The 25,014-nt window shown below is 38.0% G+C and overlaps 1 protein-coding gene and 1 pseudogene across 1 annotated transcript; one reads left to right on the top strand and one right to left on the bottom strand.

Moving 5' to 3' along the window:
- Positions 1-1,286: 1,286 nt before the first annotated feature.
- On the bottom strand, positions 1,287-20,928 carry LOC139712040 (prefoldin subunit 1-like). The gene is made up of 4 exons (XM_071623880.1): positions 20,886-20,928; positions 18,990-19,156; positions 2,887-2,971; positions 1,287-2,104 (listed from the first exon to the last, which is right to left on the bottom strand). Exons 1-4 carry the CDS (start codon positions 20,916-20,918, stop codon positions 2,012-2,014), a joined length of 378 nt encoding a protein of 125 aa, XP_071479981.1. The 5' UTR covers positions 20,919-20,928; the 3' UTR covers positions 1,287-2,011.
- Positions 5,683-12,370, top strand: LOC139712043 (uncharacterized; annotated as a pseudogene).
- Positions 20,929-25,014: the final 4,086 nt, after the last annotated feature.

Raw genomic sequence — 25,014 nt, 5'->3', positions numbered from 1 at the left:
TGATTGCATGCACACTTCAAACACAAGCGTTTTATGTACGTAGTGTGCCAGGCCCTTGGCATGTGTGCAAATGGAGCAAATTGCAAGAATCCAAGATTGCACGGTAAATGGAACCACAATTGCATGAATGATGACATTATGGTAAAATGGGACAAATGATCAATATCAAACAACCAATCAAATGACAAGGATCTATTTAGGTGTTATACAATGCATGACAGATATGTACCATCACTGTCATAACCATATTTGGCATCTGATATATACCATACATATCAAGTCACATTGCATACTCAGCAGAAACTTCAGAAACAGAAACATCACAACTCATACAATACATGATACATGTATAATCACCAAATCATTGTCAGATACAAAGCTACCTTATCATCATTGACTCTGTGATCACCAACAGTCCATACATAAAACAAATATTTTGACTCGTGTGATAGTCGTCAACAAGTGTTATACATGTACAATGTATTTTAGCTCCTCTTTTCTTTGTTCTGGATTACATTATGAACATAAATCACATATGTAGAGAACCAAAATCAATGGAGTGTGCGCCCTTTGGCTCTAACTGACAGGAAAATGCCTGTATATCCTCTACTTTATATCCTCTACTCTATATTTAGTAAATCTACACTACAAGGAGAATGTCCTTGGCAGGGAAATGAATTGGATACATTCATAATGTTGTCTTAGCCAAATGGAAAATTTGGCAGGCTCACACTGGACAGGACATGCCAACTACACAGAGATGTCACCACTGACATGATTACTGTAAGCTTTATCCAAGATCCGATACCTGTACATGTACATCATGCTACACTTACAAATCCCATGAGTAAAAAACATTGCATCATATCATGCAGAACCTGACAGGTTTACATCACATGTATCCCCAGATAAATTGACGTTTCACATCTAAAATGTACTTTGTGTGTGTGGAAAGTTGGGTGAGTTTATGTGAGACTTCTAAAATAGAGACCTCCTCAGAAGATTAACATCATAAAGTAGTCATCACATGGCAACATTTGAAGACACTTTCTTATATTACTTTATAAGCTGTTACTTTCATGAATTTCACTAATCACAGTTGGAGTGCAAATTTAACACACGAAAATGTCACCATGCACTAGGTTAATACATGTAGTACATCTATGATAGCATCGGTGTCAATTCGCGAAAACAACATCTTGCCAAAATATCTGTTCGAGAAAATAACAGCCTATACAGTACTTTATATCTTATTCATCACAGTTTAAGTATTTTCATCTGCTCCATTCAATCACAGGCTGTTATGCAAGTTATGATTTGGTTTTTGAAAGTGCATTGCATTCACACAAGAGCCATTAGAATTTCGAGACAATCGTCTACCAATATACTATGGATGCGACCTGGAGATGAGCATACAAACTTTTATAATGCAGAATTTGACCCTTGTCTGTACACATAGATATATCACAGATTGCACTTTACTGATGGGTTCTATCACAAAATTCTGTTTTGTGCCAGCTGTGTACACTGTATGTTCCCTCAATCCTTCTGAAGTTGGGCATGGACCCTGCATTACAAATTCTCAGAACGGCAGACTCTTACAGAGATGTTAGCTGAAAACACATGCTCCTCAGAATAGCTGACAAATCTTGCACCAGACTTGGCAGAAGTCCATGCCTCGTTTACATCAGTCAAACACAAACACAGTCCACGGCTGTACTGCATGCTAAGTGATACACATATTCACATTTATTTAATAAATGATGCAGAACTCAGCTCTCAGTGCAGGAGATCCAAGATGCTCAATAACATCACCTAAAGTGGTTTAGGTTTCTATTATGTCATCCATCCAGTGCAAGAGGCATTAACAGTGACTTCTTGTTACCCTTTCTTCTCTTTCTGTCCAAATTTCTTTTATCATCAACTCAATATTGATGCCTGCAATAATAAGACATTACTGCATTATTTACAACTACAAATGTACAAAATGCTGTTTAACACTAAGCTGGTGCTAAGGTTTCGCTGCCCTTTGTTTTGATTTCACTAGTTCTCTCAGATTTCCTTCACTCTCCTTCAGCATTCGCTCTAGGTAGGTCTTGTTATTCTGTGCATGCAAAAGAAAGCAAAATATGACTCATTATTGCTATGTACACTGCATATGCCCAACTCATTCAACTTATGCCTACAGAGCTCTGTATCTCTGGAAGATACTTTAAGGTACTGTATATCATTGGGAGCAGTGATTTTAAAAATGTTCGAGTTATCACATTTGGTTGATATGTATAGGTCAGTTGTATCACAAAACATTCTACCAAATAAAAATGTTACAATAAAGCCTAAAAAATTAGGAGATATCACTATTTTTCTCACTAAACCATAACTGTAAACTGTAGATGGTTTAGTCTACGAAACAATTTTATCATAACTATTGTTCACAGTTTGTATATTTAACAATACTTAACATTGATTATATTGATTAACTTTTTACACTGGTTGTTTCTATTCGTAACTCACATTTTAGAACTATTTTGAAGCACTAAAGTTCTAGTACCAACCTCAATCCAAGGGTATAATTAAATCTGACAACAGTTTTTTTTTTTTTTGTAGTTACAAGCTACATAAAGGATATCAAACTTTTAAGCAATATCAAAAATACTGTACATGTGTAATTTAGTCAAATTTGACCAAATCACATTATTAGCAGGCTTCAGGATATTTTGCAACCATATCATGGTAATGGGTCAGTTGTATTCATATAAATGAGATAAAATTGTGCTGTGCAGAAAATCCAAATTTTCACACCTGTGCAAAGAAACTGTTTCCAGGCCTGAAAACATGACCTGAAAAGAGCAGACCTTACACTATAATTTACTCATTGATACTTGCCTGGACTTTCTGGATTTGGTCATCTGCATCCTTGACCTTCCCAGACAGGACTGACTGGATATCAGACATGTCTTGCAGGAGAAACCTGATGGCAAGGACAATTAAAATTTTTGTCTGATTATCTTTGCTATCTCAGCAGCCATATTCATAAGAATCAGCAGGAATCCGTTAGGAACAGAGCAATATTCGTAATATCAATTTACAGGCACTGAAATATTCATACATGTGAGAAGCAATTTATACGTCAATTCAGATATTTTTCATACAATCAGGGCCTCACTCCCAACAACAACAACAACAACACCAACAAAAATCTCACAATTGCCTGAAAGGCCATGAAACCCAACTTTAATTCTTCTTGAAAGGCAAGTATCTACAGTGCACTCCTGTTAAAACGAAATGCTCGGGACCGGCAGTTTCCTTTCGTTATAACGAAATTTTGTTATAACCAAACAAGTACAATATAATTATAACGAAAACAAGGAAACCACGTATATCATATTCTGTTTGCTGAATACTCATCATACACCGGAAAGCTATGTGAAATGTGACGGGATAACTATATCACAATAATAAATGCAAATTCCCCTCAGAAACTGTGCGTGACACAAAGAGCGAACACACAGTGGTGTGAAGCGTTCACACATGGCTTGTGCCGAAAGGGTGGGTTGGGTGGTGGCGCGTCGCGTTAATGGGAACACCACCCTTCGTCCAAAGCCCCCCCGGTTTTGCCGAAAGGGTGCGTTGGGAGCGTTAGGCGTGTTAGTTCAGATAACGCTACCAAACGGCACAACCGGGGGGCGTTTCACCGAATATACGCGTTGTGATAAGGTGGCCAAGGTTAAATAATGATTTTCAAATATTTTTTTTTTTACTGAACGTCTTTTCAAAAAGTTGTTAAGTTATTTTCTCATCTGAAAAAAACTACAGAATTGATATGAATTTTTTTTCTCCAGTAAAATTTCATATTACATACACAATTTTAAAAAAAATCACATTTACGAAACTATCAGTAAAGTTCCACATGCAACTGGCGCGCGCGCGACGATATCGTGATTCGATGATGCATGCATATTTGCCTGCATGGTACGTGCTAGTTGGTGCTGCTGCCGTGACGGTCAACAGAGCTGAGCAGAATGCCTTATTGTACCTCCACTTTCGATGCGATATACATATAACTCTCTTTATTTATTCATCTTCCTGGTGAGTTCAGTAAGTACTCCGGATATTATTGTATTTTCTGCTTGTACTGTCATGCTCACTCAAGCTGTAGGACCTACGTGCAGGGAGGGAGTAATTTAGACTCAATTCGTTAGTACTCGAAACCTTACCGCTGTAAACTGTAGGTACATATTATGTAGTGTGGTATATAAACGGTCATAGGTTCTACTAGGTCTATACGTAAAATTGAAGCACATGAAATAGGTGTGGGTGTGTGTGACTTCATTAACACCTAAGTTTTATAGCACAGAAAGGTATTTCTTATTTTTATGCCTCCGCCGTCGCCACGAAGTGGTGCCGGAGGCATTATGTTTTCGGGTTGTCTGTCCGTCCTTCCGTCCGTCCGTCCGTCCGTCCTTCTGTCCGTAATGAATTTTGTGGACAGCGTAACTAAAAAACCTTTTGAGGTATCCTAATGAAACTTGGGGGGTGTTTCACAAAGCCGTTCTTAAAGTTAAGAAGGACTTAAGTGCGACTGGTAATCAGTCCTTGTGTGCTGTATACCTAGATTCTCAATAATTCAGCACAAGAACTGTGATCACCAATCGCACTTAAGTCCTTCTTAACTTAAGAACGGCTTTGTGAAACACCCCCTTGGCATGTATGTGTATCAGGGGGTGAAGGTGTGCCTATCAACTTTTGGGTGCACATGCTGAAGGTCAAAGGTCTAAAGGTTATGGTCAAATACATAAAATTTCACTATTTCCACCATATCTATGCAATGCCTGAAGATATTTTCTTAAAACTTAGTGTATACATGCAATACCCAATTAAGATTCTCTGGTGAAAGTTTGCAGTCATGAGGTCAAAGGTCAAGTAAAAATAGTAAAGCTTCACTTTTTTCTCCGTAACTTAGAAATTGTTCAAGGTATCTACAATCTTCATGGAACATAGTTGACTGGCAGTGGTTATCTAGAGAATTTAGGGTTCATGGGGTCAAAGATCAGGGGTCAAAGGTCAAGGGCAACACTTCAACAGCAAATTTGCCAATTTTTTGTCAATATCTTCACAATTTCTCACCCAATTTCAAAGAAAATTTCGTCCCTACCCTAGGTAATTTGAGGTCCCTCTATCAATTGGTGCTATCAGATTTTCAAAATTCTTTCTAGTTTTTGAGATATATTGCCCTGTGTGCGAACTTAAAATAGGACATGCATGAAATATGGTCACACTACCATAATACTATTTATGAAAGCCTACAGTACAAAAATCTGAATATAATTATAATGACTATGTTACACCATTTATAAATGCACAAGGTTTGCCTCATCAAATTCTCCAGATCAGACAGCAGTGACAGTGACAGTCTCATCTGATGCAGTGTTTTCAATTTCTGTTTCATCAAATGCTATGACCTATACACCACTCTTCATGCTCTAACCAAACTCACCAAAAAACGATGATTTATTACGTCATATACCCACTCTACACTCCAATGGCAGTGTGTAAGACACAGCAATTACATTCTGCCATCGCTTGTTCTCAGTAAAAGCTAGCAAAATTATCACAGTCGTAATTCAAATACATTCTCTTAGACTTGTCATTGTTTAATTTTTTATTTCATTTTTTTTTTAGATTCTTCAACAGGAATGCATGACCGAGGCAGATTGAGTTCATTAGAGCATACCAGTGATACCAGAGCACACCAGTGATATCAGTGATACCATCACTACCATGGCAACCGAGTAAGTTTTGTTTTTGTCAGTGCAATGGTAGAGTCTTTACTGTAAACTTTTCAGTTAAGCTTTCCATTCTCCACTTTCACAATGTTGACAGCCCTGCCACATAGTCTGATACTAACTGGCAGTGCCATAAATGAATACAGTATAACAGTGGGTATTAAAAATTCTCATTTTTAGCATTTATCAAAGACAAGCAAACAAAATATTGATTCAAAGAAACACAGAATTGAAGAGCTTCTATGGGTGTGAAGCATGGCATCATATTGATGACGAGATGACGAGGTATACATGTATAACCTCGAGATAACTTAAGTAACATCCAACCTTGCAAGTTACATACTTTCAAGAGTCCAAAGTTCACAGAAGTCAATAGGCCAAATAAGAATGATTTCTGGCTTCTTGTCCCCTCCTCCGTTTTTTTTTTTTTTTTTTTTTATGGCCGCCTCAATTTTTTTTAATTATATGATATTTCTGTTCTGAAATTATGTAAATAAGTATATGAGGACATATAGACAATGAAAAACCAAAACCATTAATATGATGCAATTACACACCTTGTTTTGAGCCTCTGTAGTGCATGTACAAATGAAATTAAATTTGTGAAAAATGTGTTGAGATTGACCCAATAACATTTTTGTGTATCCGAAAAATATCACACATCAAATAACATGGAACCCCCTCCTCATTTTCAAAAAATCAGGACGAGAAACTATTAATCAATTTTACTTGTCCTTATGTACTTGGAAATACACCGTACTTGTGATATATTACTAACTGTTTGAGATAAGGGCTTCAAACATAGCAGTTGCGGTGAGGAGACGATGTTGTGATGAGATCATGGGGTTAGGAGGTTAAGGTCAAGTCATAGTCGTAATATACCTGAAAATACACCATACTTGCAATAAAAAAAGAGTCATTTGAGATATAGAGCTTCAAAAGTAGCAAGTGTTTCCTTGGTATTAAAGGTGACAATCATGTGATGAAATCATGGGGTCATGAGGTCAAAGGGCAAAGGGGTCATTATGTACCTGACCATACACTGTACTTTCAATAACTTAAGAACGGTTGGAGATAAGAACTTCAAACCTGGCACATATGTGGTCATGTGTCATGAACTGGTCCCCCCCCCCCCCCCCATATGATGGTGCTCTTACACTTTTTGGATTTTCTTCAAAACCATTACAGCTATTCAAACAAATTTTGTATCATTTTGAAGCTGTATTACCATGCCATTTGCCTGTAACATTTCACTGAAGTAGGATATATAGAATTGGAGTTATAGTATTCTATGTATTGAGTTAGAAGACCAGGGGTGCCACCTGCACGAAGTCAATGGGAAAGTGCACATTTTAGTGCTATTTCTGGAAGAATGTTGAGATTTTTGTCAAAATTTGGCAAATGACTACAAATTAGGCATCAAATTAAAGCCATTTTACTTTTCTTTACTGTTTATCACCCAATAACTAATGTAACACTTAATATACACCTACTCTTGTATATTTTTGAATTTTTGCCTATGTTTTGAGATTTTTTCATTATTACACGATCATAAACCCTAGACAGTTATTCACCGTAAGGATCTAAATCAGTTTTCCGAAAGTACACCATTTTTTATTGCCAAAGAAGGGCATCAGAAAAAGTTCTGATGTTCTGTTTTTACCCTGATTGCCTTGAAATTTGGCACAAAGAAGTGATATTAGAAGGTAAAGTAAAGAAGCCTATCGTTTTTGGTGTGGGCGGGGTCATCGCTTCCATGGTAGCACTTTTGTGCAAATAGTAAAGATTTTCTTGAGAGCACTCTACTGGCTGCAGTTCTTCTCGGATCATTTTCAAACTTAGTATAAAGGTGCATTATGGTAAGGCAAAGACACCTATTGTTTTTGGTATGGGTAGAGTCTTCGTTACCATGGCAACATTTTTTTGGTGGAAATATTCTAGAACCAGCTTTTACCAGATTACGAAACTTGGCACTTAGTTGCCGTAAAACATAATGTGAAAAATCAAATTTTAGGGACTCCCTGCTGCAGTCACAAAATGTATCCGAATGGGGGATGTGTGACGGGTTCAGGGGATACATGTACTCGGGCATGTCCCCATCATAGTGCGTTAGTTGTTTTCCTATCTGGAAGTGTATACTTTTGCTATCACCTTGTAATGCAGAAGGGGGCCAACTTATGACACATGACCACATGTATAATGTACTTTTGAAGTGGAAGCCTTAAATTTCTACTTTTTAGAAAGATGAGCCAAAGGTTTCATCTATTTACCTTGATTTTCCTCCAGTAAACTGGAATCATTTTATTTTCTTTCTTTTTATTCTATTTCAGGGTAATAGTCATCTCTTCTGAGGAAGAAGAGGGGGCATCTGGGGTCACTGTTCATGAAGAGTAAGTTGACGAAGTGAGACTCTCTGTGCCTGATGATCATGTGGTGTATTTGCTGATTTTCAAATGATGAGTTTGATAAAATATGTACAGTTTTGTCACCTCAACCACATGTGACCACATTAAATTTAAATTATTGGCAGGGGTGACGTATAACATGTAACAGCGCTGCTATACATGTGATAGAAAAAGCCTGAGCTGTCTACAAGTCACAACTATTGGACAATACATGTGTCTGTAGAACTGCTGCTGAGATTGTCACTAAAAACTGATGTTGAAAAGAAAGAAGAAAAACATGGCTATTTTAGTTTAATTACATCAGGTGTTAAAAACCTAAGAAAATATGATGCAGAGACTCCAACCCAAAGCACCTTCTGACCTGGAGATTCTCCAGCCTGAATGCTAGCAAACGGGAGACTCCAAATTGATGTGTGCAAAGCGCGAAGTTCCTAGGGTTCTAGATGCTCTCTTAGGCTATCGAAGGCTTATTTTCTTCAACATATTAGCAATAAGTAAGAAATCCTTTCCAACGGGAGACACAGAGCCAGGGCGGGAGAAATTAAATCTCAAGCGGGAGAACGGGAGACTGTGCAAAAATGGGTTTTCGGCGGGAGATCTCCCGTCGAAAACGGGAGAGTTGGAGTCTCTGTATGATGTGGATCCGTGTATGTTTGCAGCGCTCGTTGGGGGGGGGGGGACCATTTTGAAATGTTAATGAGAGAATAAGTGAACTGGTGCATTGAGCACCGTTGCGACAGACTTGCATCTGTAATTAGGGGCAGCTTGTTGTCATCTAATAGATAAGGGAAGGCTCAAAAGCCATTGAGGGGGGATATTGTTTTCAAAGCGGATGATGTCTAAATTCCCAGATTTAATGTATAAAATGGCCATTTTTGAAGGTCACGGTGGTGCTCATTGAAACAGTTCATGAGAATCAGCAAATGATAAGTAGCCTCTGATGTCCAAGCCGTGCAATGTACTGAAATGTCTGCACCCATAATGGACCTACTGGTTGGTAGTTGATGAACATAACTGAATTTTATGTGACAGAATAGTATGTGTATTTTACCATAAATGAAAAAATGAAAGGCTCCTCCTCTACACCACCACCCCCCCCCCCCCCCCAAAAAAAAATGATTTGGTAGCTTAAATTTTATCCAAATGTGACATACCTTCACACTCCAAATGCAACCTTTAGTGGTGTGATACAGAGGAGAAATGCAATGCTCCATACCTTCTATGGAATAATGCTGCCCTGCATGCAATACACGTACTTGCAGTCAAAGTTGCCAAGTTTGTTTAAGTTTATTAAATGACTGCACAATTTTCAGCGGGTGCATTCAATGACAACAGAAATCAAATGTGCCAGACATTTACTTAATAAAAAGTATTTGCGTGTACTCTTGACGTGTAATATGCACAACTGATTTTTGTAGTCAACATGTGGGTTCAATCAATTACAACCAGTTACAAGTTCTACTGTAATAGTTTATATATTATGTTTGAATTAAAGAGTATTTATTTTATACTTTTCTTTCTTCAGAAATCCAGATGACGTCTTCATTGCAGCTGGGTCTACTGCTTTGTTTGAACGGTCCAACACTTTCAAGCGACCAAAACTTGAGGAGGTTGCTATCTCAAGTGATTCAGCAGACGAGGAAGATCATCAGACACCACTCCAACCAAGAACTGTCAACAGCAATGTTGGACCTCTATTGTACAAGCAGAAGTGGCATGCCTTCAAAGAAAAGAGCACCTTCTTCAAAGACAGTGAGCGCATAGCAAAGGCACTGCTGTTCCCATCAGTGCAAGTTAACAACTCTGTGCCAGTTGGTTGCGACCAAGAATTGTGCTTCTTGATAGATACTTCTCAGCTCCGTTTTGCAGAAGATATTACTTGTGATGAGACAGGGAAGTACCAAAAGCCCAGTAGGGCCAAATGTAGAATTACAGTCAACAACGATGGAAATGTTGGACCCAGCGAAGACATTGGCAGCTGTAGAACATACACGTTTGTTCGTAAGTACTATAAGCACAGGGACACTCCTAACTTTCAAAGAATGCTGTATGAGCTGCATGATGCAGAGGAGGGCACTATGCACCCAATATGCATGGTCAGATACGAGTGGAAAGGTGAAAAAACTGAGCTAATCATCAGTCCCCATGGTAATGAGAAACACTCTGAACGACCGTATATCAGATCTAAGAAGGAACTTCTTCAAAACTTGAAGTCTTCACATTGCTCCTCAGCCCAGAAAGTTGTGGATGATTACTATGAGAAAGAAGGAGGAAGTGACCTGCACTCGTTTGCCTCTGTACCAAGGGATAGGAAGCAGGTGTATCGCTATGGTTCTGTGAAAGCTAAGAGCTCTGATTTTTCTGAGCTTTTAAAGATGAATTTGAAAGGAGATTTTGTGAAGAGTGTAGAATTTTGTCATGAAAAGGGGAGTGGATCAATGCCAAGATGTGTGTTGTACACAGATAAACAAGCTGAAGACATGCGGAGAAACGTTTGTGAGAAGGGCAAAGTTCTGGTGTTTGACTCTACTTTTGATTGTGGGCCAATGTATTTGACAATCGCATCTTATCGGCATGACAACTTTGTTAACAGGAGCAATGACAGGTCAGTCTTGATGCCTGGGGCAATTTTGATTCATGGGAGAAGAGATTTTGAAACCTACCGATACTTTGGGAACGAGTTGTCAAAAGGTCTTCAGCACACAAGCGTACAGTTCTATGGGACAGATGGAGAGATTGCACTTCAGAAGGGCATAGCAGCCACCTCGAGCTTCAAGGATTCAAGCCATCTTCATTGCATGCTTCATCATAAGAGAAACTGTGAAGCTAAGCTAGCTAAAACTGGGTGTCAGAAGAAATGCCAGAAGGATTGTACGTTCAATATATGGCGAGCAGGTAGACGGTACAAGGTATGAAGGATTGGCTGATTGCAGCACAGAGGAAGAATACGAACTGCAATTGGCAGCATGGGCTCCTCAATGGGATGCTCTTGAGACAGAAGAATCCGGTAGAGAAGCTGAGTTTTCTACTTGGTTTCGTCGCTTCAAATCTGCAGATGTGAAAACGTCCATGTTGAAGCCCTTGCGCAACCAGGCAGGTTTGGGAGACCCACCAAGGCAATTCACAACAAATGATGCCGAGTCAATAAATGCCATGGTATCCAAATGGATCTCTGGAAAGAAAGGTTGGGACGAACTTGCAAAATGTCTTCAGGACTTCGTCGTTTCTAAATACCGGGAGCTAGAAATGGCAGTCCTTGGTATTGGGGAACGCAAACTAGATCATCAGCACAAGCATCTCCAAAAGACAACGGTACAATGGAGAAACATGTCAAAAGAAGAACACAAGGAAGTCCTCCAACAGGCTCATTTGATACCTGAAGTGCATGCAGAGTTGTCAATAGGACCTGATGAGAGCTCAGTATGTGGCTTCACTTCAGAACAGCTACAAGATGTTTGGCATAAAGCTGGACTAATTCTCCAGTCACCTGGAAACATTGTGCATTCTCCCAACAACCCCCAAATAACAGTGTGTTTCAGTGAAATATCAAACTTCACTGTGACACAAAAGGGAGAGATGGCAAAATTTGTCTGCGAGGAGAAGTGCAAGTCATTCAGCTTTCATGAGAGACTCTTTTGTGAACATTGCTTGGCAGTAGCCGAGCATAGAGGTGTACTAGCTGATTTTCTTGTAACAATCAATGCCAAGAAACGTGCCTCCACAGTAAGTCTCGTAAACAAGGCCTTACAGCAGCAGTGTCGGGGTAGTGGAAAGAAACGAGCAACAAAAAGGAGGGGAGCAAATAATACTACTGCTTGCGAGGTCAAGAACGTAGTAAGAATGCCACAAACTCACCAACCCTTTACGGTGGCGAGGAAAGTTGGACTTATCAGCAGATGCTACGGATGTATGCAGAAATTCAGTGAGCAGATGAATCTTCCCCCAAGGGACCTTATCCTAAGGAAACTAGATTTCAGAGAGTGGGTGGATAAGAACACTGGAGAAATGAAAAGAAGTCAGTCCCTGGTGCCTACATACTATCATATGAAGATGGATTGTGTTCGCAGGAGATATCCCATCACTGAAATAAAGGACATCTTACTGTATGATGAAGTGAAAGAACAGCTCTGTGAAGAGCATCTCACCAAACTACGCAACTTTGGCCTAAGCTTCCATTAACATACATGTGGCTTTGAAGAAATTACAATAGGGAGATACTCTGGCAAGCAGATGTAAATGTTGAAATGGAGATTATGACAGTATTCTTTTTTGTTCCCTTTTTGTGCACAAGTGAAAGAGTCAATGTATAAAACAGAAGAGGGAAAATAGAGAAAAAGTGTTGTGTTTTGTCACCCCCTCTGTTTAGACATTTGTTTGTAAATCTGATGAATAAATACAAAAAAAAGGCTTTGCAGGACAATCTTAAATACAAATATTGAATCAGACTACTGCTCATCTGACCAAGATTGTATGCTAAAGGACATTGGTGTTTGATAGTTAAAGAAAAAAGAAATAAAACTGAAGTGAGAGGTTTGCTTAAATTTTTGTTCTTGAGGGAAATTTTGCAAATGCCACCAACATTTTGTTCATACACTTACATGTACATAGCCAGCCTTCAAAAATACATGTATGTACAATACCTTGGTAGGAATTGGTGTCGAAAGCGAAAGCTTTTTGTGTGCTATAATATAGCTACAAGTTTACTTTCTGGCCTCCTTAGTTTACAACATGATTTGATGGAGATAAAGATCACAGATAGAAGCTACCACATGTAAGAAGGACTATGTGAATGATTTAATCAGATGTTGAAAATGAGGGGCATTAAACTTTTCTCATTTGAAGGACAGCTTTTATATGTGACAGATACTATGGTTTACCATTCTTGTATTTTACTTTGAAGAAGAGGTGTGCTTATCAGACCTTGTCTGTGGCAGTCAACATTGATATTCTCATTTGAAGGCCAAATTTTGTGTGTGACATACTAATTGTACGCTGTGTATATGGTTTACCATTCTTGTATTTTACTTTGAAGAAGAGGTGTGCTTATCAGACCTTGTCTGTGGCAGTCAACATTGATATCATTTTTCTACAAGTTTACTTTCTGGCCTCTTTAGTTTACAACATGATTTGATCAAGATAAAGATCACAGATAGAAGCTACCACATGTAAGAAGGACTATGTGAATGATTTAATCAGATGTTGAAATTGAGGGGCATTTTCTCATTTGAAGGCCAAATTGTGTGTGTGACAGATACTAAATGTACCTGTGTATATGGTTTACCATTCTTGTATTTTACTTTGAAAAAGAGGTGTGCTTATCAGACCTTGTCTGTGGCAGTCAACATTGATATCCTTTTTCTACAAGTTTACTTTCTGGCCTCTTTAGTTTACAACATGATTTGATCAAGATAAAGATCACAGATAGAAGCTATCACATGTAAGAAGGACTATGTGAATGATTTAATCAGATGTTGAAATTGAGGGGCATTTTCTCATTTGAAGGCCAAATTTTGTGTGTGACAGATACTAATTGTACGCTGTGTATATGGTTTACCATTCTTGTATTTTACTTTGAAAAAGAGGTGTGCTTATCAGACCTTGTCTGTGGCAGTCAACATTGATATCCTTTTTCCACAAGTTTACTTTCTGGCCTCAACATGATTTGATCAAGATAAAGATCACAGATAGAAGCTATCACATGTAAGAAGGACTATGTGAATGATTCAATCAGATGTTGAAAATGAGGGGCATTTTTTCATTTGAAGGCCAAATTTTGTGTGTGACAGATACTATTTGTACCTGTGTATATGGTTTACCATTCTTGTATTTTACTTTGAAGAAGAGGTGTGCTTATCAGACCTTGCCTGTGGCAATCAACATTGGTATTGTTTTTCTTTTTTATCAATGCATAGTGACAGGTCATTTTGTGATGCGAAAACCTTAAGTACAGGTAACAACCAAAGACAATTTCTGTACTGAGAAAAGTTATCGCTTTCCTATAAAATTGTTATGCTTCTCTTGATGTAGAAGTATGTATCATGGTATTCATTTGAATAGTTTTAGTTATCCATTATCGTTGTTGTTTGGATATACAGTCGACTAGTGTTTATTTTCTTCAGAAAATATGACAGATTGGTGTGTGCGTATTGAAATGCGACTGCATTGAAAAATACACTACAAAGAAATGGAGTACTGGACTGGTACATCTGCCATTCAGAAAGTAATTTGTACAGTATTGCCTCGGTCTACATTCCCATGCATACCATGGGATCACATAAGTAATTCTGTGTCAGATTTTACCCGTGCTGAAAATCCAGTCTTAATGCTAAACGGGTGTTGCAGACGATTTTCAGAATTTTGTGCCTGAAAAGTACATGAATTGATTACATCTGGTAGGGCCTACAGTGTTCAGAAATGTGTAGCTGTCAGGAAGAGGATTAATGATGTGTTCAAATCTCATTACAAAACGCATTGAACAAGGATGACATTGCAAATGCAAAAATTCATATTATGTGGCAGTGTATTTCCATTTCGATAGAGCGCGGAACACAACTTTTGTGTGAAAAACAGCGGACAGTATCAGGTTATGTTGTATGTGCAAGGTGATGTATGTGAATCAAACATTAGATAAGAAACAGACAGTTTTTGAATGCTATTTGTTTACTTTCTTGCCTATATTGTATCAAGCTGTGTTCCTAAAGCAAGATGTTCATTTTAGGTGCTTGAATATTTGTATTTAGTTTTTGTTTTTAATTTCCTTGAGTTCTTACCTGTATGCATTTTGAAGAGCATGTGAATGTGATCAAGTTGGATGTTATAAGATCATTTTGCCACTTAACTTATGTGTGAAAAATACTTCTTCTGGACAAGATTTGCGTCTGTTTGTGTAAAATAGCAACTTGTTTGGGGTTTCTTTGTTAATACTTGCACGACTTTTGGTTCACAGAGAAAAAGAAGTTTTTCTTCCTGGCTAGCATGTTACGAAACCTCATGTGACTTCTTAGTTTATTTGGAATTAAAAAAAAGAAGCAATGTACAACTTGAGAAAGAAGGTTACTTTGTTCACTTTATGCTTCTCAGGTGTGTATGTTTGCAAGGAAAAACATTAGTTTCTCTCCCAAACTACGCAGTATGACTGATTTTAGCTCATTTGAAAAAAAAGTAGTGAAAGTTGAGGAAGAAAGTTACTTTTTTTTTACTTTATAGTCCTCAGGTGTGTATGTTGCAAAACATTTTAGTTTCTCTTCCAAATCGACATATCTGCTTGCAAAAGGTCATGTGACTTGGTAGCAGTATGACTGATTTTAGCTTGTTTGAAATAAAAAAAAAGTTATAAAAGTTGAAGAAAGTTACTTTTTTGTTTGTTTATTTTATACTTCTCAGGTGTGTATGTTTGCAAAGAAAAACATTAATTTCTCTTCCAAACTGACCTCAGCTTGCAAAAGGTCATGTGACTTTGTAGCAGTGTGACTGATTTTAGTTTATTTGGTATCACATTCTGATTGTTTTCTCTCAATCGATGGGGGGCTTCCAAACTTCTACAGGGGAAACTCCATATAACGAGATGGTCGGGACCGAATCGTTCTCCTCGTTATAGCCGATATCTCGTTATATCAGTAGGCATAAAAGAATGCATAGCATAAAGACATTAATTTGCACATGTGGGACTACCCATCATATTCAATCAATACTGATAACTTGGTAATGTGTATGAGGGAATTGCTCACCTTTATGGGTAAGAAGATGTTTTTCGCAAATGAAATCCAATATGAATAATGTGTTTCTTATCAATTGTAGATCGTATTTGTAAATCTCTATACAATGTAGCTTGCGATTCATTCATTCATTCATTCATTCATTTATTTTTCATTTCCAACAAAAACATATAAATATATTACAAAAATTGAATACAGTGCATAAATTTCATCATACAAAGTAAAGGATAAATTTACAGAAAACTTGTAGGTATAGGAAAATGTTGGAAATGGGGAGGAATGCTAAAAAGCTGAGCTTGTAGGCTGCATTCCCCCCACACGTAATACAAGAAATTATACATGTATGATCGATAGACTGATAAGCATTGAAAATGGATGAAACAAAGAAACTAAGACAAAAAGACCTATAACCTAACTTGTCCGAAACAAAAACCCTGAACAAATCCCTACACTACACTAAGTCGCTGTCATGCCGGAAAAGAGAGGAGAGAAACAAAATAGTATGTGTGTGTGTGTGTGTGTGTGTGTGTGTGAGTGTGTGTGTGTGTGTGTATGAGAGAGAGGGGGGAGAAAGCAGCTTAATGCGTGGTGTGAAGATAAGAGACAAAAAAAAATAGAAGGACACGAGAGGTAGTGGATGGATGGAGCCGCTTAGCTGTAATTCCAATAGAATATAAGGTTGGATTTTACACTTCTTTGCAACCAATAAAGAATCAACAATTCTTATAACTGTTCAAAATATTTTTCTTCAGATTACTCTTAAAGGAACTTAAACTTGGAGATGTCCTCAAACTGTTAGAAAGGTTGTTCCAATATTTAGGTCCAGCAAATGTAAATATAGAATGTGTAAACATTGTTCTAGTTAAAGGCAGATGGAATTCATCTGAGTGACGAGTTGGATATTTATGGAACGAGCGGTTTCTCGCAAACATGCTTGTGAAGACAGACGGCAACAAATTATTAGAAATTTTATACATAAATTGGCCAAGACAATAATAATAAATATCAGTTATCTTTAAAATTTTGTTTTCAGAAAATAAAACATCGGTGTGGGCTCTCCAAGAAACATGACAAATTATTCGAAGAGCTTTTTTCTGGAGACGGGACAGTCTGTCGAGATATGATGGATGTGTGTTCCCCCAAGCTATGATGCCATAATTCAAATAAGGTAAAATCAAAGCTGAATATAACATTAAAAGGGTGGGAATAGAAAAATAATATTTAACTCTATTAATAACACCAATATTTCGAGATATTGTGTGACAAATACTATCAATATGTGACTTCCATGAAAGTTTATTGTCAATAACCAAACCTAAAAACTTCATTGATGCAACTTCATCTATAACTATATCATCTATTTTTATATTATTAGGAAGATTATTTGAAGGAAGATTATTTGATTGTGTCAAGATCGTCTGTGGATTGGTATGTGGTTATGGTATGGGTGTGTGTTGTGTGTAGAAAGCTTGAATATGGTCTGCATGCACAATGTTGTGTGTGTATGTGACACATTCTGTATGTACATCATGTGCGTGTGTGTGAAGATGGGGAATTCCCTACGTAGAAAAGCAATCACAGCATCAGATTGCCTCACACCTGCTAAACGTCATGATGATGTCATGACTGTATACATATGGCCGTCCCACCACATTTTCTGCATGTATCAGTGCGCGCGCGCACATCACACACACACACACACACACACATTCACTTACAACATGCGGTGCTAGCTGTAAGAGTGCACTGAAGAAAATATGTGTACAAGACAGTTTTTGGCGCATCGAGCTTTACATTCAAAACTCGTCTTTTAATATTACATGAGAAAAAGTACCAACGCACCCTTTCGGCAAAACCGGGGGGGCTTTGGACGAAGGGTGGGGTTCCAGTCAACGCGACGCGACCCAACGCTCCCAACGCACCCTTTCGGCAAAACCGGGGGGGCTTTGGACGAAGGGTGGTGTTCCCATTAACGCGACGCGCCACCACCCAACCCACCCTTTCGGCACAAGCCTTCACACATGCAGAGACGCTATTTATGCTTGTTCCGCTAGGTATTTTCGAAAGCAATTCGCATTTCGTTGTAACGGAGCACATTTCTTTTGTTTTTCTTTGTCTGTGGTGCTCGGAAAAGACTTCGTTATAACGGAAATTTCGCTATAACCGTGTTCGTTATAAGCAAATTTTTTACCATAGACTTTAATGGTGATAATTTTGGGACCAGAAGATTTACTTTGTTATAACGACATTTCGTTATAACCGTGTTCGTTGTTATAACCGTGTTCGTTATAACGGGAGTGCACTGTACTTGAATATAACTACCAAATAATGTGTTTAAAATGCTTTGAGCGAGCATGTATGCTTGGTTTGTATTCACATCCTACACTCAGTAGGCGTTTTCACATCAGCCCGATGTTTCGAAATAGCGCGCTATTTTCTGACTTGGGAAATTTTCCCGATAGCGAAATAGCGCGCTATTTGATAATGTGAACACGAATTAGCGCGCTAATTGTATTGCTCTGATTGAGAAAATTTCTCGACTCCAACTTGGGAAATTTCTGAGATAGCGGGATAGTAGCGTGCTATTTGATAATGTGAAAACGACTCAAGAAATTAGCGCGATGAATCCATTATGCCTAGCGTGTGTGACCCGATCGATCGAGGCAAACTGCACACAAATCATGAGGAATTTTTGAGAGGGCACACACGTATGTGCACACACGTTGCACATATTCAGCTGTCAAATTAGCTATTTTAAAATTTTTAACTATTCGGGCTACCCCCTCTTCGGGCTACCCCCTCTTCGGGCTGATGTGAATAAGAAATGAAATAGCGCCCTAATTCGCAATCGTGAAAAATTTCTCGAGCTTGGATTTTTATCGGGCTGATGTGAAAACGCCTAGTGTAACACTTTAACAGCCTAATTGCAAACATTGCTTCTCCTGTAACATGAAATTTTCATATCTTTACATTTTCCATGCTGTTGCAGTGCAATTTGCACTTTCACAGTCATGCCATTTCATTCCTCATTAGCTTTTAGTTTGCCAATATATGGCAGAGTCTCAACATGACATCACACTTACATTCTCCCTACACCTTCATAGACTCTGGTCTCCTCAGGTAGGGCAGCCAGTTCTGAAGCCGTCAGCTTGCAGTGTTGCTGCTTCCTCTTCAGCTGCTCAACCTGCATGTCTGCAATTTTCAGCTGCTGGGTTGTCTCTATCATTCGGATTTGCTGCTCTTGGAAAGCCTGCACAAATTTAAACGAGATCTAATAATACCTTTTTTTTTGGGGGGGGGGGGGGAATAAATTCATTCAAAACAGGGCATTGACCATTGTTATCTCCTGATACTGCACCGATCTCCCACAGGCATAGCATAAACAACGGTAAATTTTATGCTACAGCAAACTGAAGACAACATAAATCCCTGACGATATTATACAGCAAGACTGATCTTTAAGTCAAGCCTGCTACTAGCCTGACCAGACCGCTGTGCGAAGCACAGCGGTCTGACATGTGTTAGTGTTTAAACGTTGTAAACGATCGTCACTATAAACGGCAAAATCACACAAAATGCCTTTTATTTTGTTTGATTTTAAGAGTAAGATAATTTCAACCACTCACCTACAGCGTATTTTCCTGATGGCCGAGTTGAATTCGGCGTTTTGTTGGTATCCAGACCTTATTGTTGAATTTTTCAGAGTAGATTGTGCGGTGGCATCTTTTCCTTCGAGAGCTTCACAAAATCAACAAACTACCACGCATGCGGAACCGGAAGTGGTTGCGTTTTACGTACGCCCGTGCCCCCGTGCGTTTTATGTGTTACGTACGCAAAGCTACAGCACTCGTATCCGCGCCTGCTGCATCGGCAATGATTTGACGTTTTTATGGGTCATCCCGACTAGCTCATCACTTCCGCCCCGACTAGCTACGTTGTAGTATAGGAGAGTGAATGCCATTCAAATAACACGCAGATGAGGAGTGAAGCAATACGAACGTTTACAGACCTGACTTTAGCCACGGATTTCGGTGAGTTTTTGACGTAATTAAACAAAAAATCGCATACCGATTATTGAATGATTATCATAGATTACGGGGATTCCTTATATTTTAGTTTTCCACGATTAATAAAGATATTCATGAAGGAAACGCACACCCACCACTGAAAAATAACGTCTGCCAAGGAATAGACGTGCAGCCGCTGTCGTGAGCCGCTGTTGCTTCACGACAGCGGCTGCCTGTAGTTAGCCTGCTTTAGTGCTAGAACTCTACATGAAACTTGGTAATGATAGGTCTGCCTGCTTGACTGGAATAAAATTGTAAAAAGAGTGTGATTTAACCTTCGAGCATGAAGACTGCACATTCACGGAAAAAGAGTAAAGTTAAAGATAAATTCGAATCCAAGTTCAAAAAAGATCAAGACGACCGACAGAAACTAGGGATGCATCCTGGTGGTGAAGTATGACCCTATGAGTCTATGACGGGGAGAATTTCTGTTGGCGTGGCAGTAGTAATTAATGCACTTTCGTACCCCCAAGATATTTCATTATGTCTAACGCAACGTTGGAAGAATCTCGTAACTATACACAGCCCAGTCGCAGTCGCTGTATAAATACAGCGTCTGGTCGGGCTAAAGAATCTCGTAGACGATAGTGTAGCTACGAGAGAGTACGGTAATTTACAATTAACAAGTTACATCGGTCATCGCGCAGCGGGGCCATCGGCGATGCGCGACAGGATGGTATTGCCTTTCTTGGGTGTTGCCATGCATACTTCCCAATCAGAACCTGGCTTCGTACCCACGCATCATGTCATTCACTAGATCTAGTTCAGATGAGAGTTAATATTAATTACTCCAGTTCGGATATGTTGTATGCTCAACATCTCCGAGAACAAGGATGAAGAAATGGAAACAGAAATATAAGTAACAAATCTGTGTTCATCGCAAGTGACAACAGGACGACTTTGAATCTTTACCTTTTTCAACTCGAGGTCTACTGCCAGCGCCATGTTAGCAGAATTTGTGTTGCGCAGAGTACGCCGTAGATGGCGGCAAACGTAGGCGGGGCTCTGGCGCGGCGATGCATGCACTGGACATTTTAGGGAGTATACGAGGACCTAGCTAGTAAATTTATTTGTACTTCTTTCTTTTCTTTCTTTTCTTTCCTTCCTTTCTTCCTTTCTTTCTTTCTTCCTTTCTTTCTTTCTTCCTTTCTTTCTTTCTTTCTCTCTAATATTTTTCAGATGTGACTGTTTATAGAGGAAGTTTAATAGTAATTGATTTGTTTTTGTAGGCTAAGTAATCATTTCGCCTCGTCCACTTGATGTGTGTATCAAAGTGCATCCCTTTGTCCGGGCCCTTCGTCAACTTTACCCTTTAAACCAGATGACCAGTTTCTCATTGATCAGGTCTTTTCTGATTAAAAAAGAGTTGCTAGCACTTTCATTTTTGTATCATCTCAGCAGCTTCTTTATAGAATTTAAAACTTTCCTGTGACATGTGTTTGGTGGATATGTTCAACACATCTTGATACTGAGTTGTGTTGTTGTTGTTGTTGTTTTACCATTGCCTGCCTAAACTGTATACAGTATCAATGTCTTTTAATCTTTTCCGTGTAACTTAACCAGTTGGTTTAATGCCTGCTCCTTAATTGTTTCATATTTGTTTGTTTGTGGTCCTACTAATTGACGCAAACTAATGCAAACTAATGCAAACTCATTGTAAACTCAATGCGAACTACTCATTAATGCAAACTAACGCAAAATACTAAAAATAAATGCACACTAATACAAACCGTCAGCGGTGAAAATTAGGATGAATTACAGCACGTGGGGCCTGTTTCTCTTCCAGGGCCACTTAGTCGTCTCGAAACAGATATTGATCAAGTAAATCCATCCTATCGAAGAATGACTAACGTCACGTTTACTTCAGTACTTGCTACTTCAAGCATCTCACCTCAACAGTCAGCAAAAACTCGGAAAACCATTTTATAGAAATATCATCGAATTCATATTTTTTGACCAAACAGATGTCGTTTACATTTTATTTTGCTTTCAAAATTCAGAAACTGAAGAACAGAACGAGGCACAAAAATACGGATTTTAATGATCCATCATTAAGGGCCGAAATACTAATTAATGCAAACTCAACTCAAACTCCAAGACACAACGCTATCCTATGTAAAAACCACGTATATCGATTACAAATATTGGAAAATGACACCCCTAAATATTAGGTGTTACAAAAAACATTTCCCACTTTTGATCCTTAATAGTTCAAAAACTATATATCAGATAACGCTGCATATATGACGTATTGATATGAGCAATAGTTGAATAGCTTACAATTTTGTTGGAGGCAATTTCAAAATGACAGCATAATTCAGTTTCATTAAATTAAACATTAATTTTTCAGCTAGGTTTCAGATTTTGCTTTATTTTCAACCCTCTGTACAAAACTTTAACTTTGCACAGAAGTCAATATATTGGTGTGTATGGAAGCAAGGAGGTTCTCGAGAATGGAGTCACAACCGTCTTATTTACTTTGCTAGATGTTCGAAGCCGCCGCTCAAAAATATTTGAAGCATATGGCAAACTGGATCTGCCGCTCAGATAGGAAGTTAATTGACTCGTGTCTCATTGCATAATCACCAGCCCCTTTCAAAGGAAGATATGTCTTTTTGTGATGGTAATTACTTTTCGCTATCCCTTCTTATAAAGGCTAGGTGGTACAGACACGAGGATGCGCGAATAGAAATTGAGCAAAAATGCTGAAATAAAGATGAAAATTACTCGACTGGGCATACCCGGGCACTAATCTGATATATCTATCAATAAAGAATTATACTTGAAGATTATTCCATATTAGTTTCATTGGTGGAGATTAAGCAGAAAAGTGATAAAAGCAGCTTTCCAGGATGGTACAGTTTTAAACATTTTCACATGATACAGCTCTGATTTACACTTTTGTGCAAATTTCTAGACGGAATTGACTTTTGTTTTACATGCTTTATCATTACGTAAAATATCATTTCATTTAATAAATAAAATAAGCAAAATATGGCAAACATTATGATAACGTTCAAAATGAATCTTCAGATTGCTCAGCAAGACGGCGGCTTGGAACATCGATCATCAAAGGCACAAGTGCACCTGTGGAATTCTTTTGTACATCAATAGAAATCTGACAACTGTTTGAATAATTGCAGCCAGTTGGAACTCCTTGATGGAAGTGTGTAGTTGACACCCAGACAACCAATGGTCCTGGACAATGACCAGGATTTGAATGCTACATTATTCATGAGAAATCCCACTATCACAGCTAGTCTTTATTCATTCTGAAATGTGGTGTATGCAAGCACATGGAAACAATGTGCTTACTTTTTTTCATGTGCATGCATTTCACCCTTTGCTAGGAATTTAAACTAGAAGTACCCAAAATGAAGGTGGATCAATTATTCAATTGTGGAAAGATGGCAGTCCTTCCTAGTTAAACCAAGTTTTAAAGTTAATAAGGAAATAATTATGTTTAGATGACTAATATTTTTTCGACCTTTTCTTAATTCCTACCTAACCCTTTTTACAGCCTGTGCCTTATCTGCAACATGTATCCCACTCTCGCCTCATTCTCTTCCTTTCTCTTCTCGCTCTTGTGTCCATATTTCATGTAATTATTCGACCAAGTAAAGAATATAGGATACATATCATAAACATTTCAAACATGAAACAAAACCAGAATGAACATTACAAAGGAATGCACTGTAGGCCTACTGTATTATGTCACACAAAATAAAAATGAAATAAATGGAGCCAAAATGAGGGTCAGGGGACACAGAAGTTATTTACTATTGCCCGTAGACATAATTGTGAACCCGCACATGTTGCCCCTAAGAAACATTTAACATTCTTTATTCATCGTATGAATATATTTCTGTACGTTTTTACGTTTTTTAATTTTCTTTGTTGTTGTTTTTTTTTATCATGTTACTCATATTTCTTTCGTTAATTTGTCCAAGGAATTTGTCATCAGCTTTGTGTCTTTCTTACTGTTTTCTCTTACTCTTTGTTTATCCTCTCTCTCTCTCTCATCTGTCGTCATATTTTCCTTCCTTTTTTGTTCACTATATATCGTTTATATAAATCATGTGTTTCTGTACATTCTTCTTTGTTTCTTTTCATCAATCGTATTTCACTCTTATTTACTTTATCATAGTTGTTTGTATAAACTTAAAGTTACGTGCAACTCTGTATTATTGAAGTAATAACATGAAATATGATTTTGAATTGGACTCCGACAGCCAGAATATGGGTTGAGTAAAATGAACTTTCAACTTTCGACTACAGTCCCGCAAACACGTCATGAAAGGAAGGTGTCGATCGATTAACAGGTCGTGCAACGCAAACTCCCGAGCGCATTAGATCGATTTTCTTTATAATATACTGTATCTGATTCCTCCAAATTGCTGCCAATTACCGTGCCGAAACGATGGAATAATAGGTAATATCAATACTGATAATTGACTTATATTTGTATGTTAATACTTTCATGAATGCTTGTTCACAACAATAGGTAAAACAAAATGCACCGTCTAGGAGATTGCTTGCTTGCTTGCTTGCTTGCTTGCTTGCTTGCTTGCTTGCTTGATTGATTGATTGATTGATTGTATGAATGATTGATTAATTCTATTCGATTTGAAATCATTTCCACTTTGTGTTCGCTAGCACAAAAACAAACATAATTGACTTACAATGATTATACAATAGCATTTTTGTCCATTTTTTTTTGACGTACAAAAAATGATAAAGCACATGAAACTTTTGCAACAGAAGAGCATTTAATAATATGTGTAGTCAAAGGAGCCTACGCAGCTTGTATTACCTGCCCCCCCCCCCCCCAAAAAAAAAAAAAATCACATCGTTATTTTGATTGAATTGATCTGAATTCATTTCCACTTTGTGTTCACAAGAACGGGAAAAAAATTAGTTACAATGATTATGAAAAAAAGCAAAAATCTATCTTTTATGTAAAAAACATTATAATCTCAAAACATGTTCAAATTACATACACGCTTGCAACAAACCGTAAATAACTAGTTGAAGAACCTAA

Source organism: Diadema antillarum, unplaced genomic scaffold, assembly GCF_040938485.1.
Source record: "Diadema antillarum isolate AM-2024a unplaced genomic scaffold, OU_Dant_1.0 seq00001753_RagTag, whole genome shotgun sequence".
Lineage (NCBI taxonomy): Eukaryota > Metazoa > Echinodermata > Echinoidea > Diadematoida > Diadematidae > Diadema > Diadema antillarum.
Note: the sequence above shows the minus strand (reverse complement) of the source record. Positions and strands in the feature narration are given on the sequence as shown.

Bases quoted from the DNA above. Each gene is read 5' to 3' on its own strand.
- LOC139712040 (XM_071623880.1), bottom strand. From the start codon at position 20,918: ATGGCGCTGGCAGTAGACCTCGAGTTGAAAAAG. The intron at 19,157-20,885 runs GTAAAGATTCAA...AAATTTGTGCAG, and splicing joins TAGACCTCGAGTTGAAAAAG to GCTTTCCAAGAGCAGCAAAT. The intron at 2,105-2,886 runs GCAAGTATCAAT...TTGCATGCACAG, and splicing joins ACCAAATCCAGAAAGTCCAG to AATAACAAGACCTACCTAGA.